The 14,829-nt window shown below is 45.8% G+C and overlaps 1 protein-coding gene across 4 annotated transcripts in view; it reads right to left on the bottom strand.

The window, feature by feature from the left end:
* Positions 1-3,982: 3,982 nt before the first annotated feature.
* Slc39a14 (solute carrier family 39 member 14) overlaps positions 3,983-14,829 on the bottom strand; it is a 39,853-nt gene continuing 29,006 nt past the window's right edge. For 2 of the 4 annotated variants that reach the window (XM_005008109.3, XM_003479655.4), the window contains 6 exons: positions 13,684-13,853; positions 11,605-11,727; positions 10,739-10,927; positions 10,446-10,653; positions 9,648-9,832; positions 3,983-7,792 (listed from right to left, as the gene is read on the bottom strand). In XM_005008109.3, the coding sequence (XP_005008166.1) occupies positions 7,646-7,792; positions 9,648-9,832; positions 10,446-10,653; positions 10,739-10,927; positions 11,605-11,727; positions 13,684-13,853 (1,022 nt within the window). In that variant the 3' untranslated portion in view covers positions 3,983-7,645. Of the gene's footprint in view, positions 7,793-8,238; positions 8,752-9,647; positions 9,833-10,445; positions 10,654-10,738; positions 10,928-11,604; positions 11,728-13,683; positions 13,854-14,829 lie in introns of those variants that run through there. The other 2 variants (XM_013143528.3, XM_013143526.2) reach the window with 2 other exon arrangements.

Here is a 14,829-nt window from a genome sequence, read left to right as displayed (position 1 = left end):
CCATTACCGATAAAAAGGAAGAAGACAAAAAAAAAAAAAAAAGAAATCTTTATAAAGATATGGCAGTGTAGACAGGTGAAACATATTAGAAATCACAGATAATAAGTAAGGGTCTCACTATGTAATTAGCTCAGGCTGGCCTTGAACCATAGTGATCCTCCTGCCTCAGCCTCCCAAGTACTTGGATTACAGATGCGCACCACTGTGCCTGACCATAAGTCCACTGCTTTGCAGTCAAATGCTCTACTCCTGAGCTATATCCCCAGATCCACTGTTTTCAGCTCAAAATTCTGAGCTCTTTCTGCTGAAGACATGGCAGGATCCAGAACTCTGGGGAAAGTTTGCACTGGTCTTTGTGTATCTTGATTTGTTCAATGGTCAACACATTTAAACACTTTTCCAAGGATTTTCTCATTTGAAGTAGTTTACGGGTACATGCTAGATTTTGGGGCTTGGGGTGTGTGTGTGGTTTTTAGCAGGTGCTCTACTACTAAGTGACACACCTAGCCCCAAATTAAAATTTTCAGTAGGTAAAATAAATTCAATAAATACTTAGACAAGACCTTTATCCATACTTGTTAGCCTGGAGATAAGCATATGAGCAATTACAAAAATAATTTATAGGAATGAATATACTTAAAAGCCAAATGAAGATGCTGGGAATCCGTTTAGAGTTTACTTGCCCTTCCAGGTAGAATATATAATTGAAACATCTGTATGGAAAAATTCATTTTTCTGAAAATCAGCTTTTCTGGGAAAGAAAAATCTAAATTCCAATTCTCTCCTGTTCACTCACTTTCAAGAAAAGGGACAAAGGCCCTGCACTGCATGGCGTCACATCCTCTAAGTTATGGGGCATCTCTGCCCGGGGCTGTGTCCATGGGATACCTGCAAACAGCTTCAAAAGCTTGGGTTTTGTTAACTTCAAGAAGTTACAGGCAACAGCGCACTTGAAAGAATCTCCCACTCTGGGAACAGCCTCAAGATCAAACAGATTTCTTCCCCTCTTTCCTCGCATCTCTAATTAAAGACCTACGTCTGTACTTTAGCAGAACCAGCACGCCCTTTCTTCAGTGAACTGTTTTTCTTAAAACCCACAAGCTTGGCATCTTGCTCCCACGATTCGCTAATGAACTGGTTTGGTGTCATGTCCTCCTTAGAGGGGGAGGTATTTAAAGTGTCAGCCCAGTGCAGGAAGACAGGGATCCAAAGAGGATTTCACTCATAATTACTTCATCAAAGGGGTCTCCTCTGAGAAACCCACTGATAGCTCATGTTACCTTTTCTATCTGTGAGAACTTCACTTTTTTGGTGTCATTATGTAGTTTAAGCTGCTCTTGAACCATGTAGCTTGTAGTATCCTCCTGTCTCAGCCTCAATGGTAGGATTCAAGTGTGCACCCCTGTATCAAGTGGAAACTTGTCTTTTGTTTGGTACTGGGATCAACCCAATAGCCTTGGACACTCTAGGCAACTACCCTGAGCAAGGCCACCAGTCCCCTCGCAGACTTTATTTGAGCTGGGGGTCTTGCTAGGTTGACCTAGCTAGCCTTGAACCTGTGACCTTCCGGCTGAGATTACAGGCATGCACCACCATGCTTGGAAACTTTTTCTTGAAAGATCATAAGCAACTGCATTGCTTCTATGGTATGAGAAAACAAACATGTAAATAAGGACCAAAATGTTTAACAGGTATTGGGAAATGGAAAGAAAATGTTCAAATGGGAAGGGGAACAAGGGACAGGGGAGAGGACAGAGGGGAAAATGTAGGGACAAAAGAAAAAGAAAAGGGAAAAAATGGAAACAAAGGCTTTGTAAATAAGGAGAGGAAGAGGGGAAAAAGAATCAAGATATATCATGTACAGGTCCAAATTCCCCATGATGAATGTGATCATTGTGTGTATCTGAAATGTACCAACAAAAGTTTAAAAACACACACACAAAAGCAGGGACTGGGGAGAAAAGAATCTATAAGCAAATCACAGACACAGAAAAACAAAACAAAACAAAACACCCAGAGCCTAATGGAAACAAGCCTTGCATCTTGGTTTATGATTGCCAGGGTTCAAACACTTTTGGGTTACTCCTTAACTATAACTGTTGCTACCAGTTCAGAATCCCACCTGCTGCCAGGTCAAAGATTGCTTCATACAGAAAGGACAATCTGTTAACTTCTTTCCTTACTTTATTTAAAATAAATCCCAAATAAGCCAGACCTGGTGGTGCAAGTCTGCAGGACTGCCACGCGCTTGAGGCCAGTCTGGGCTCCATAGTAAATTTAAAGCTGGCCCAAATTGCATAATGAAACCCTGATTGTAAAACCAACTAACCAACCCTGCATAGACATCTGGCAAGAAGAGGCTGTGATGTTGGAGAGAAAAATGTCTTTGGCCAGAAGCTCTTAGCCTATTTAGCTGAAGGCTTATAAGAACCTTTGGATCTTACCCTACTCCCTACTCCTGCCTTCCTGTAAAAATATCACCTAAAAGAGCCATATACCATGACTAGAATATACTTGTTTATCCCAGGAGAGGAGGGACAGACTTCCATGAGGCTTTGAATTTTCACTCTTCAGCATGCTGGTATTTCCTATTTGATTCTGAGGAGTACAAAATCTTTTAAATACATAGGCATGTGGTTTCGCCATAGGTCTATATATAGTCTGCCATATCTTGGAATGGCTTTTGCTCAAATCAGACCTGAGTGTCACCAAATGGCAATGTACAGAAACAATGACACAGGAGAACTGCTTTGGGACACCTTTCAAATTTAGTGTTTCACCTCCCACTAAAAATGTCCCCAGTGGCTCAGCTGATTAAGTATTATAAAGTCAAGGCTGAGGTCAAGGTTCTCATTTTTTTTTTTTTTTTGAGACAGGGTCTCTCTGTGCAGTTCAGGCTGGCCTTGAGCTCACTTTGTAGCCCAGGCTGGTCTCGAACTCGCAACAATCCTCCTGCCTCAGCCTCCCGAGTGCTGGGGTTACAAGCATGAGCCACCATGCCTGGCTGTTTCTCATCTTCCTAATGGCCTTTTACTTCTGTTCCATGAGGCCACAAATTCACTTTGAAATTTGTGTTTCTAAATAAAAGTGGACCAGGTGGAAAAAACAAGCAAAACATTGTGCAGGATAGTCCCAGAAAGCAGGCCTGTCACTGGGTCTTTTCATTCATTCTTTTGCTTAGCAGGTACTTCAATCACAGAGATCAAGTCCCAGTCCAGGAGGAGTTTAAGGTAAAAACAGCAATTCCTATCCAGGTCCTCCTACAGGGACACAACAGGGACATGAAGGAGTCAAACCCAAGCTGTAAGAGCAGAAAAGAGCAGGAAGGAAAGATTTTCTAGAGAAGGTGCTTGGAAGCCAAAGGATGGGGTAACCATTGAATACCTCAAGAGCACTGAGGGAATAAGTGCAAATTAAAGGACTGGGTCAGTCCCCTGTACCAAAGCGGGAAAGAGGCCACTTAACACATACTTAGAATTTTAAAAAGGGTAGGATTATAGGCGTAGGCATCTGGAAATCTCAGCACATGAAGTCAAGAAAGTGGACTAGAAGTTTCCCTTACCTGGCTGCTTATTACCGCTATCAGAAACACAACAGACCTCTAACTCTACTAAGCTGGAATGAGAGTCAATTTAGCACTCTGAGGCTCACATCAGAGCATCTTCCCTGTATAACACAAATGTGATTCACAAGAACTAAGCTGACTTTCCAAAGTCAGTGAATTTACACAAACCAGGGCTGCGGTGTTGAGGACGAAGACAGGACCTCGTACAGCCAAGGCAAGTGCTCTGCCACTGAGCCACACTCTAGACCAACGCAGACACTTTTACAGTGAGTGTATTAGGACATACTAGTTCCTTCTAAAATCCCATAGCAAACTGTTAAGTTAGACCTAGTAAAAGAAATCACAACATCGCCACCCTGTGTTAACATAAGCATCATTACACCCATAATGTTATTGCTAAAAAGACCACAAGGGGGATTCTCAATAATTACAGAATATAGCTTTATTTATAGAATCTTACAAATAAAACATTTACAGTCCACATAAGTTATCTTCTTTCTAACTCTTCGCATAACACCTGAGTTATTTAAAATAATACTGTGATGGAACTGCAGAACTGTAAAGGGAAATATGAATAAAAACAAACCTCTCTCTTTTGCAAAATCAGATTTTTTTCTTATAAAGCAGAATTCCAGCACACTACCATCTCTTTGGAAAAGAATTTAAAAATAGATATCAGGCTACCCAAACAGAGAATTTTATTTTTGGTAGTACTGGGGATTAAACCCAGGGGTGCTCTACCAGTGTTGCATCCCCAGCCCCTTTTATGTTAAGGCAGAGTCTTGCTAAGTTGTCCAGTATAGGCTTGAACTTGCAAGCCTCCTGCCTCAGTCTCCCAAAGTGCTGGGATTACGGGTGTCCACCTAGCATAGAAGTATTTTTGAAGCCCAGGGTGAAGGACGACTAGAAATGGCCCCTAGTTGATACTACACACAGAACACCTTTGGTGACAAGGACAGACAGGAAGGTGCGAGGCAGCAGAACCATGTTCCTGGCTTCTGGCTCCTGTGTATGACATGTATTTCTCTGCTGACATTCTTTCTGGAGCGAGGCAGAAGGTGCTCCCCAAACTCACCACAATGCAGACTTCTACTATGTGTACAATAGCAAATTCAACTTTTTTTTTGTACCAGGGATCAAACTGATGACCTTTCGCTTGCCAGGCAGGCGCTTGTGCTGCCGAGCTAAACCTCCGGCACAAATTCAGTTCTTAAACGTCAACCCAGGAGGCAAAGCTGTTGCAGATGCAATGTAGTCAGTCCCCTCCCTCCTAAATTCCAACTGGGGCTGACCCTGTACCAATGCCTTTAAAGAACACTAGTTCATATGATTGCTATTTAATTTATTCAAGATTAGGTTTCTAAGTTTCTTTCTTTCGAGACAGGGTTTCACTGTGCAGTTCGGGCCTTGGATTCACTTTGTAGCCCAGGCTGGTCCTTAACTCACAGAGACCCTCCTTCCTCTGTCTCCCAAATGCTGGGATTACAGGTGTATGCTACCATGCCTGGCTCTAACTTCGTCTCTTAAATTTAGAAATGAATTAACTCCAATTCAGTTTTTGTTTTTTTTTTTTTTTGGTCTTTTTCCTTTTTATCGGTACCGGGGATCGAACTCCCAACTGTCTGCTTGCAAGGCAGGCGCTTATGCCGCTGAGCTAAATCCCCAGGCCCTAATTCAGTATTTTACTCCAGAAAAAAATTTTTTTGGTAGCACTGAGAATTGAACCCTAAGCACTAAGCTATATCCCCAGCTCTTTTATTTATTAGTTTATTTATGTTCATTTTGAGATAGGATCCTGCTAAATTGCCCAGACCGGGATCAAACTTGTGATCTCCTTGCCTTAGCCTCCCAGAGAGCTGAGATTACAGCTGTGTGCTATCACACCCAGTGACAAAGGGTACTTTTAAAGGAATGATAGCATCTATGTAGGGAATACTAAAATTAAACAATAAATACATTAAGGTGAGTTAAGTAAGACAAAACCTTTCAGAGTCAACTTTCCTTTTTCTCTTTTTTGATTTTGTAGTGCTAAAGATGGAACCTAGGGCCTTGCATATGCTAGGCAAACATGCTACCACTGAGTTACACCCACCTCAGAGTCTGAAATTGTGCCATTTTCTCCTAGATCCTAAAAGCAATTTGGGAATTATAAAACAGAACAGACAAAGAAGCATTTTAAAACAATACCAACAGAGATGATGATCAGATTCTGACATTTACGGACTTGGTTCTTTGGTAAAACTGGACCCTAACTCTACCAGGTCCTGACACTCAATCTAGAATCCTGGTGGCTGAATTTTCTCCTCCGTCAGTCTGGTCTCAGTTCCACCCAAGTCAGGAAGCAAGATCAGGAGGGACCCTTAGCTGCTCTCCTGGTTTGAAGACTGTTTCCCAAGAAGAAAAAATGAAACAGATGCTGCTTGGAATTGTTAAGAGTGGACAGTCTTCCAAACTGCCTAAGAACAGAGAAGATCAGGCACTGGTAGTGAACCCGTGCTCCTGTCTATCCTGCAAACAAACATGGCCCCTCGGCTGCGACTGTGGGCACCACTAAGAAAGGCTTCTGGGGAGACTGGCTCCCCAAAGTGGCTAAAGAGTCTCGCATTATCAATATGATAATAATAAATCATTCACCTAGTGAATCTGGAGATCAACTCCCCTTGAAGCCAGAGTTCTGAGGCAGCAGCTCCACAGTGCCCAAGGCTGGCCTGTAGTGTTAGAGACAAGCACACAGTCCACTTTCGGAGGTCTAGAGCAATTCACACTGGGGTGAGCTGGGACATGTCACCTAGACAGTGACGTCTGCAGCACCCCAGGGCCAAGATGTGAGGTTCTGACCTCACAGTCCAGAGCCCCTTGTGCTCACACTTGTGTTTATGCCATCAGCAGGTCCTCAGCGTGGTCTGCACCCGTTCATTGCCGATTTCCCTTGTCACTACATAGAGCATAAACAACTGCTCTTGTACTCTACAAGTTGGCTTGCCAGTCTGTGGCAGAAGTCTCGACTGGGGCAGTGAATCCATGCAGTCTCCCCTCTAATACGAACATTTTATTTTGTTGTTTTTGTTTTTTGCAACAGAGTCTTGCTATATAGTTCAGGCTGGCCTTGAACTCACTATGCATCTCTGGCTAGCTCAAACTCGAAGCAATCCTCCTGCCTCAACTTTCCTAGTATTGGGATTATGGGTGTGTGCCACCATGCTGCCACATAAACATCTGAAATGTGCTCAAAATGTGCTTCTAGAGAGGCAGCTAAAAAATCTCTTAGAAGAAGGGAGCTGGGAATCATAGCTAACCCAATTATTTTCTTGCAGGGCTCCTGCCCCTCCCCACTGTCAGTATTAATGTGAAAAAAGAGGCCTGGGCAGCTGCCCACAACTCTGGCCCAGCCAGACAGCCAGAAGACAGCAGGGCTGGACAAGAACTGCATCCAGCATCCCAGAGGGAATAAGTGAGCACCCAGACTGGTCCCACATCACTGGTTCTACTTCCCCTGTCGATCAGGATGGTCCCTGCCTTGCCTGCCCTATTAGCCTGTTCTGAGTTTCAGTTCTCTGAATTAATAGGAACTGAACAGATTTTAAAAATAGGTGGGAGAGATGCCTGTGCCCTGCCCTTTCTCTGAAGAGCAGGAGACCCCAAACTTTTAAAAGAGGCAGCTTGAGGTCCAGGATGCAATTTGCATTTGTGGGTCCCCCAGGGTGGATTCCCCTGTTGATATTTCTATCCGGGCTCTGACAGCTGCTCTGCTTTTACACTGCAGGGTCCAAGATGCCAAATCTCATGATGCTGCTTCCAAGAGAGATCCGAGTAACCAGAGAGCAAAGGGAGAGGCTTGTCCTATGTGTGACACTTGGGTTCTGGCATGACTGTGAGGAAGGGGCAAGGAGAGGGGCGAGGCACTACCTAGAGAGTGGCAACCGTGCAGCTGGCTTTCTGGGACACAGCCGACACCCAAACGTGGGTGACAGTCCACAGCAGTTCACAGCTGCCCTTTCCGTGTGCGACGTGCATGGCGGGTCCCAGGCAGGGACGGGCAGCTCAGTGCCTGCCTTGTGATGTGAGTGGCCCTGCAGGGCCCTACCCGATCTGGATCTGCCCCGAGTACATGGTGAGGAGCAGCATGATGGTAAAGCCAGTCAGGAGGCCCAGGTTCTGGATGACGAAGGACACCAGCATGCTGCCGTTCCTGTCATGCTCCTGGGAGACCTCATTCATCTCAGGGAACTGGAGAGGGAGAGAAGAGCGAGCCAGGCAGTTCAGTGAGCACGCGGTGCAACCATGCAAGTGGCGGAGGAGGAAAGCCACACTCGTGGGAACCACAACCTAGGCACAACACCTTTCTCGGGGGCAGCCCCAGGCGAACAAAGTACTGGGCAACTGCAGGCCCTGGCAATGTTTAGATGCTGGCTGAACTCTAACACACTTGAAAAGATCTTTTCACTACCAGACATTATTGTTCCCTCCTCGGGAAACTAAGCAAGTGTGCTGGGGGATAGGGAAGGGAGATGCAGGCGGCTGGGATTCAAAGCCTGTGCTACGAAGCCAGCGAGGCAAGTGCTGACACTGACAGCATGGACTGATGCTGAGAACAAAGCTTGACACCGCGAGACCCTGTCTCAGAATATCCAGTGAATATGCAGAACTGACAAATCAATATACATAACAAAGCGTTTTCTGTATACAGAATAGAGAGGATATATACTTTATTTTATTTAGACAAGGTCTTGCCATATAGTTGAGGCTGGCCTTGGACTCACTTTGTAGCCCAGGCTGACCTCAAATTCATAGTGATCTTCCTACTGGGCTTACAAGTGTGTGCCACCATGCCCGGCTATATATGAGGATATGCTGTATAAGGAAAAATAATTCAGACCAAAGCCCACATCATGCCAATGATCAAGGAAAGCAGTCAACCTTCTAAGTTATACAAAAAGTGCTGCCAGACAGGTTGAAAATTCAAAATCCTTAGGTAGTTCATATCAATGGTAGCAGCACAAAGTAGTATACAGTTTCAGTTACTGCTTGCTGTTAACAGAGGTTAAGCCCTTTTGAAAAGTTGTTAAAATCCTAAAACCAGAGCCAGTGTGTAGTGCATGCCTGTAATCCCAGCACTAAAAAGGCTGAGACAGAAGGATCATGATAATGAAGTTCATGGTTGGCTTGGTTACATAATCAGACCTGATCTAAAAAAAAACAGAAAGAAAAGAAAAGGAAAAGGAAAAATCTAAAACTAGCAATTTTAGCTTTGAAACTAATGTATAACAGCTGATCAATTAGTAGTATCATTTGAGAGGATATTTGCAAAAAGTATGCAAGATGGAAAAATATCTGGTATATTAGGAAAAATTAATCAGAACATAAAATTGCATATTCAATGTGATTATAGTTCATTAAAAACACACAATATTCTTTGCAATAAAAAAGGAAACAAGGTACTGTTATTGTTATTCTGGGGCAGAAAAATTATGGGTAATTTTCTTTCTTTCCTTCCTTCTTTATTCATTGCTGTTTACCTATTCTATCGTGTTTAAGTATAGACCCTAGAATGGGTGGTATCATCGCTTTCTTTAATGACACATGCAAACAGAAATATATTTTTGCCCTTGAAAGTCTAATGTCCCAGCCAGGCATGTGGTGTGTGTTTGTAACCCCAGCTCCACAGGATGCTGAGGTGAGAGGGTCACAGTTCCAGAGCAGTCTGGGCAATTTAGCCAAGCGCTGTCCCAAAACAGCAAAAAAAGGAACCTGCAAACAAAACCCTAAGACTAATGCCTCCTTAAAGAGGTACATCTAAAACAGACAAGAGATGAGGTATGTGAGAGATGCTTCAATAAAAATCTTAATAAGCCAAATTAACTGCTGCACACAGGGGCACCTACAAGTAACCCCAACACTGAGGAGGGCAGAAAAAGGAAGATTCCAAGTTCAAACCCATGTTCAGCACCTCAAGGACTTAGCAAGACTTGTCTCAAAAAAGAAAAGGAGAAAAAACAAAAACTAACATCCCCTTAGCTGTCCTGTCCATGATTTTAATAACCCGCTTAGCTTTGCCTGCTGGCATAAATGCTGGTCAACTTACCATATCAGCTAGAGAAATATACAGGAACATTCCTCCAGCCAGAGCAAAAATCCAGTTAGGGGAGAAGTGGCTGCCTGCCACGATGCCAAAGGCCAGGCCCACGTAGCAGCAGCAGGCAGAGAGAAAGTTGAAGAAGAGGGCCTGCTGGATACTCATTCCGGCATTGAGCAGGATGACGAAGTCGCCTGGAGGGACACAGCGGAAAGCATGTTTAGTCAGAAGACATACTGCTTACACCACAGTAAAAATCAGGATGCCCCAGATTCAACATTGACAGGATGACTTCCGGGCCCCTTCTCTAGCTTCCTCTTTAGACAGCATCTCCATCTGCCATGCTGGCTGCTTCCTCCCAGCCCACAGGCTGGAATAAGCCACGGGACTCTGAAAGCAGATGACCAGCTAGCAGTGGCCTTCTATCCTTTTGTCTTCTGATAGGGAACTAAATAAAAGAAGCTCCCTTGCTTGCAACTGAAATAAAAGATACTTTCAGGGAATGAAACTTAGAGGAAGAGAAGGTAGGAAATTTGGCCAGACTTACAAGCCAAAAAATGGCAAATGGTAAGATCTGAGCTCCCAGAGTTCTGGCTTTTTTACACTCTGCTATAATAAAGCTAAGTATCTCCTAAGTCCTGGCTCAGCTACTTCACTCTCATCCATCCCCGCCCTGGAAGATGAATAGGCTTTGCGTTATCCCGTTTACTGAGTACTTAGCAAGTAGCTAAGTCCTCTTCACCTGCTTCTCCTTTAACCACAGGACCAGGGGCAGGCCGTGTGGATATGTGGGGGCTGTGAGCTCACCCAGCTCATGCGGGAACTCCTCGCAGAGGATGGCCACCGAGGTGCTGATGCCTTGGAAAACAGACACAGTGAAGGAGGCACCGATGGCCAGGCCATCGATGAAATTGTGCAGGCCATCACTCAGGGTGATCATCCAGGCCAGGGTGCCGATGTCAGAGTAGCGCACACCTTTCAGCCAGTAGCAGGCACTCTGTGAAGCCTGCAGGTCCTATAAGAAAGTACACAGAGGGTATGGGGTGGACCATGTGCCTTGCAAGGTGGCCCAGGCTCCCCAGGCAGTGGCGACTGCTGACCTGCACCGATAGTGAGCCCACAATGACCTTCTCTTCCACGCTGGGGGCCCTGCTATCCAGATCGCCGCTGCAGGCCTGAGGAATCATGTGGTCCAGGTCCCCGTTCTGCAGCTTCTCTGTTACGCCCTCTTCCTGGTCCTTCTTGGAAGAAAGTGTCTCTGAAGTAAAATGGTTATGTCCGTGATGGCGCTGGAAGGGTGACAGGGAAAGGTCAGGGTAACACTAACCAAAATCACCAGCCCAATGAGAGTTCCAGCCTTGGGGAGACCTCACTGCTGCACAACAAAAACCCCAGAGCAGGTCACACTGAAATGTGGACAAGGTGCATGTACAGCAGTGCCAAGCATGTGGGAAGGACCAGGTGTTAGGAACTGAAGCGGCCCCTGAGGAACCCTCACTGAAGCGAGGTGGTTCTGCAGAGTCTGGAGGGCCTAGGCAATGACCACTTGCATCCCATTCAGCAGCTGTGCAGGGCACAAGCATAGGTCCAGGTCTGAGGGCATCTCTCTGGGACCACACTGTGGTGGTCAGTCCCAGTCTCTGCCACCATGTCTCATACTCAGTGACTACCTGCTCCCAAGCCCTTCCCTAGTGGATGTAAGAAGATCTGAGGGTATACATGGGAGACCATTCAGGACAAAGCAAAGGGGACAGACTCAGCTGCTGATTAAAGGCTCATTGGCCAGATTTAGGTTCCAGAATCAGCTAACATCCTTACAATCTGAAATGTAATGACCTCCTCATGACACCTGTGTCCCCTCATCTCCATTGGTGATGCAACACTGAGAGCAGACATGTTGACATTTTTTGACATGGTGCCTCCCTAGAATTTTCCTTACTTAGTAATTGTTACAATGGGGTCTCACCTTGTTTTTCGGCTTAAGAAGCATCTTCAAGATCTTCTCTGTGAAAAAGAAAAGGTAGAAGCCCCCAAACACCACTGCAGACTTGGAGACATAATTATCTTCCTGAGGGTTGAAACCAAAAGCCTGTGGACCCATGAAAATAAAATGAGTTAAGAAAATAAAAACTTTCACTAGTTCCCTCTCATCTCTCAACAACTTCCTTGACTCCAACAAAGCAGTGTCTTTGAGTAACTGCTGCCTGCCCGAACTCTCGTCAGCACAATCTACTCCTGATGCTCCCGGATGTGATATCACTGCTCCTGGCAGGGACCCGGTGTGCTTCTCTTCTGACGCAAAACACACACCATATTTAGGACTTTAAACTTGGAAGAACAGCTGCGGATATGGCTCCCTGCTTTTAATGAGGACTTAATTTGATTTCTTTCAGCGCTAAGCTACAGAAGCACCCTGAGGGTGAATTCCACACTTAAGGAAAGGACTTTTTATTTGCATCTTATCTAGCAGTCCCTGGCTTTTCTTTCTGTAAACATAATGGGAAGTGGTATAATTATGCTTTCTAAAAAGGGAAATCCATCCCTCAGTTAAACAGAAAGAATTGCAGCATCTTCCTGACCACAGACCTCACAGGGACCACAAGGCCGAGGAAGCGGGCTGCGTCCCTGTGTGCGTCAATCTGGGTGGTTCTGAAACTGGTGTGATGATGTCTATCTGCAATGCCAGCTACTTTGGGAGGCTGAGGAAGGAGAACTGCTTGAAGTCAGCTTGGATAACATAGTAAGACCACATATCTTTATTTAAAAATAAAACACTGGGAGAGGGTGTGGAAAACTTCCCTTATTAAGGAAGGGGCAAATCCATTGGGAAGAAGACAGGGTGAGAGACCAGGAGAAGTCTATTCTAGGTCTGGCTCTTGATTTATGGAAACAGGCTTTGAATACACTCCAGCCCTCCAGAATGGGATACTAGTAAAAGTTGATTCTAACCCAGGGAACTCTAGGCCGCTTAAAATGTGAGTTTATCCTTTGATTTTTAAAGGGACCAAATTGAATCATGTCCCTCCAGGGTTGTTCTTCTAAGAGACCTACATAGTGGCCAGATTCTAGTGTGGAAGCAATATGCTCAGGTCAGCTCAGGGTAACTTTTGGGAAAGCTGAGTCTTCGTAGGGAAGAGTGATTTGCAAAGGGGCAACTACCACCGCTGCACACAAAGCCTGAAAGAACGGTGGCACCCGACTGTCTGGCTTGCGTGGGAGGCAAGGGACGTGGAGGCCAGGCCTTGGGAGGCAGCTCTCCTTCCTGCAAGTCAGAGTGCAGCGGGCAAAACAGCACTTAGTGGTGTTGATTCAACAAGAACACAAAATAGCACTGTGGAAAATACCAATGTTTCTGCTTTGCCTGGGCCTGCCAGGCCACCTATGGTGGTGATCTGTCTGATGTTTATTATAATTAACGGGTCTACCCATGACCCTGCACCCAATCAGATGGGGCGTCTCTGGGGCTGATGGCCAAACCTCAGACACTGAGCTCCCTCTCTTTTGCAGAATATTTTCTCAAGGACCTGGGCAAGGGGCAAGGGTGTGACTGCTGTGTGCAAGCCCAGACTGTTCTGTCCAGGTTGCCTTGGCCTTTAAACTCCATACTGAGACCCATGCACTCTGGCAGTGTGTTCATACTTGTCTGCACTGTTGAGATCTAGAAAATGATCTTGCTACCCTATTCTTTTCACTCAACACCTTCAGCACTTTCCTGACACCAGGCACTTTACAAACATCAACTCCCTGGGTAATCTGAGGGTGACTCTACTGTCTCTCCCATTTCACATGAGGAAACATAAGCAGCATAGTGGGGAGCTCACCCCATGCTGCAGAACCTGGAGACGGGGAGCTAGGACTTGTGCTGGCTCTCAAACATACGCTGTGCACCTTTGCCTAGCTCTTGCCTGACTCCTAGTTTTGCTTTTCACCACGAAAGACCCTGGATACTCCTCCCTGTGCCCACCAGTGAACAGAGGGTCTTCCCACTGGCTGCAGTCCCCAGCAGACGCACTGCTCTGGGGGCCAGCGTTCTGGCTTGCCATACCTCGGGGATGAGCTGGAAGAGGGCGTTGGAGTAGAGGGTTCCAATCGCCAGAGCTATGAAGTAGAGCAGCAGCCTCTTGTAAAAGATCTTCTTCATAAAGGGCACCACGCTGGCCCCCATGAGGGAGCAGAGGGAGATGACGGTGACACAGAGGATACCGTATCCCCACACTGCCAGCCCACCCAGGACAAGGAGGGGGCAACCACCATTTAGGGGAGGAAGGTGGAGAGGAAGGTGGGGGCAACAGGGAAAGTGCAAATAGGAAGGGAGAGAAAAATAGAAAATTTGTTAGTGATTCAAATTCGATAAAATTTTCTTCAATCAGTTCAAGAGAAACGAGGAGGAAATTAGGGTGGCCTTGGAACCCCGTGACTACTGCCCCTGTTGCATTGGGTGGCCTGAGTCACACCTGCCAGCTGGTATGACTGGAAGGCAGGATGGGATGCCCTCATCACACATCTGAGAATTGCCCAGGCCCATCACAGACTTCAGGTCCAAGTGTTCTCTTTCATAAGACACAAAAGCAAACGGAGAGAGACTGTTCATCCTGCTGCCCAGTTTGCTTCTGCATCCAGTCTGTGTCACAGGAGCAGATGACACGACTGGTAGGTGGCGTGGTCAGTGCAGAACACAACAAAGCCAGATGTGCAGAGAACAAGACCTGATGTTGAGTCATTTCCGAACTTCAGTTGTTTTTGTGTTTCAGTTTGCTGTAAGAGGGGCCCAAGTATAAAAGAGGGAGTTCCAAGGTCACCCCATCATAAAACAAGTCCTCTGGCATTTCCTTGTGGGATACACTCCAGGCTGAGAGTCCAGACCTGAGCCAGGACAAGACACAGGGATTTTCATTCAGAGGCAAGGAGGCATCTCACTGCAGATCTTTGAAAAATTACAAATTCAATTTCTGAAGCTGAAAACATAGCCCAAGATGAGGCCTCCCCTGGGAAGTGCCTGCTAGATCCATGTGGAATTTTGACATGAGAGCGTGTAGTTACCCTTAAATCACTGCTTCTCTCATTATGAAGGAAGGCCAGGCTAGGCCAGGCATGAATCCCCACATGGCACCTTTTCTGGGTCAATCTTGCAGTTGGGAAGAGCTGGGAAGCTGCTGACATGGGCTCTTTATGTAAGGCAGCTCCATTACTC

The sequence above is a fragment of the Cavia porcellus genome, unplaced genomic scaffold, assembly GCF_034190915.1.
Source record: "Cavia porcellus strain 051 isolate PalLab524CR breed Dunkin Hartley unplaced genomic scaffold, mCavPor4.1 scaffold_24, whole genome shotgun sequence".
In the NCBI taxonomy this organism is placed as follows: domain Eukaryota; kingdom Metazoa; phylum Chordata; class Mammalia; order Rodentia; family Caviidae; genus Cavia; species Cavia porcellus.
The sequence above is the reverse complement of the archived record's forward strand: the minus strand, read 5'-3'. Positions and strand labels throughout refer to the sequence as shown.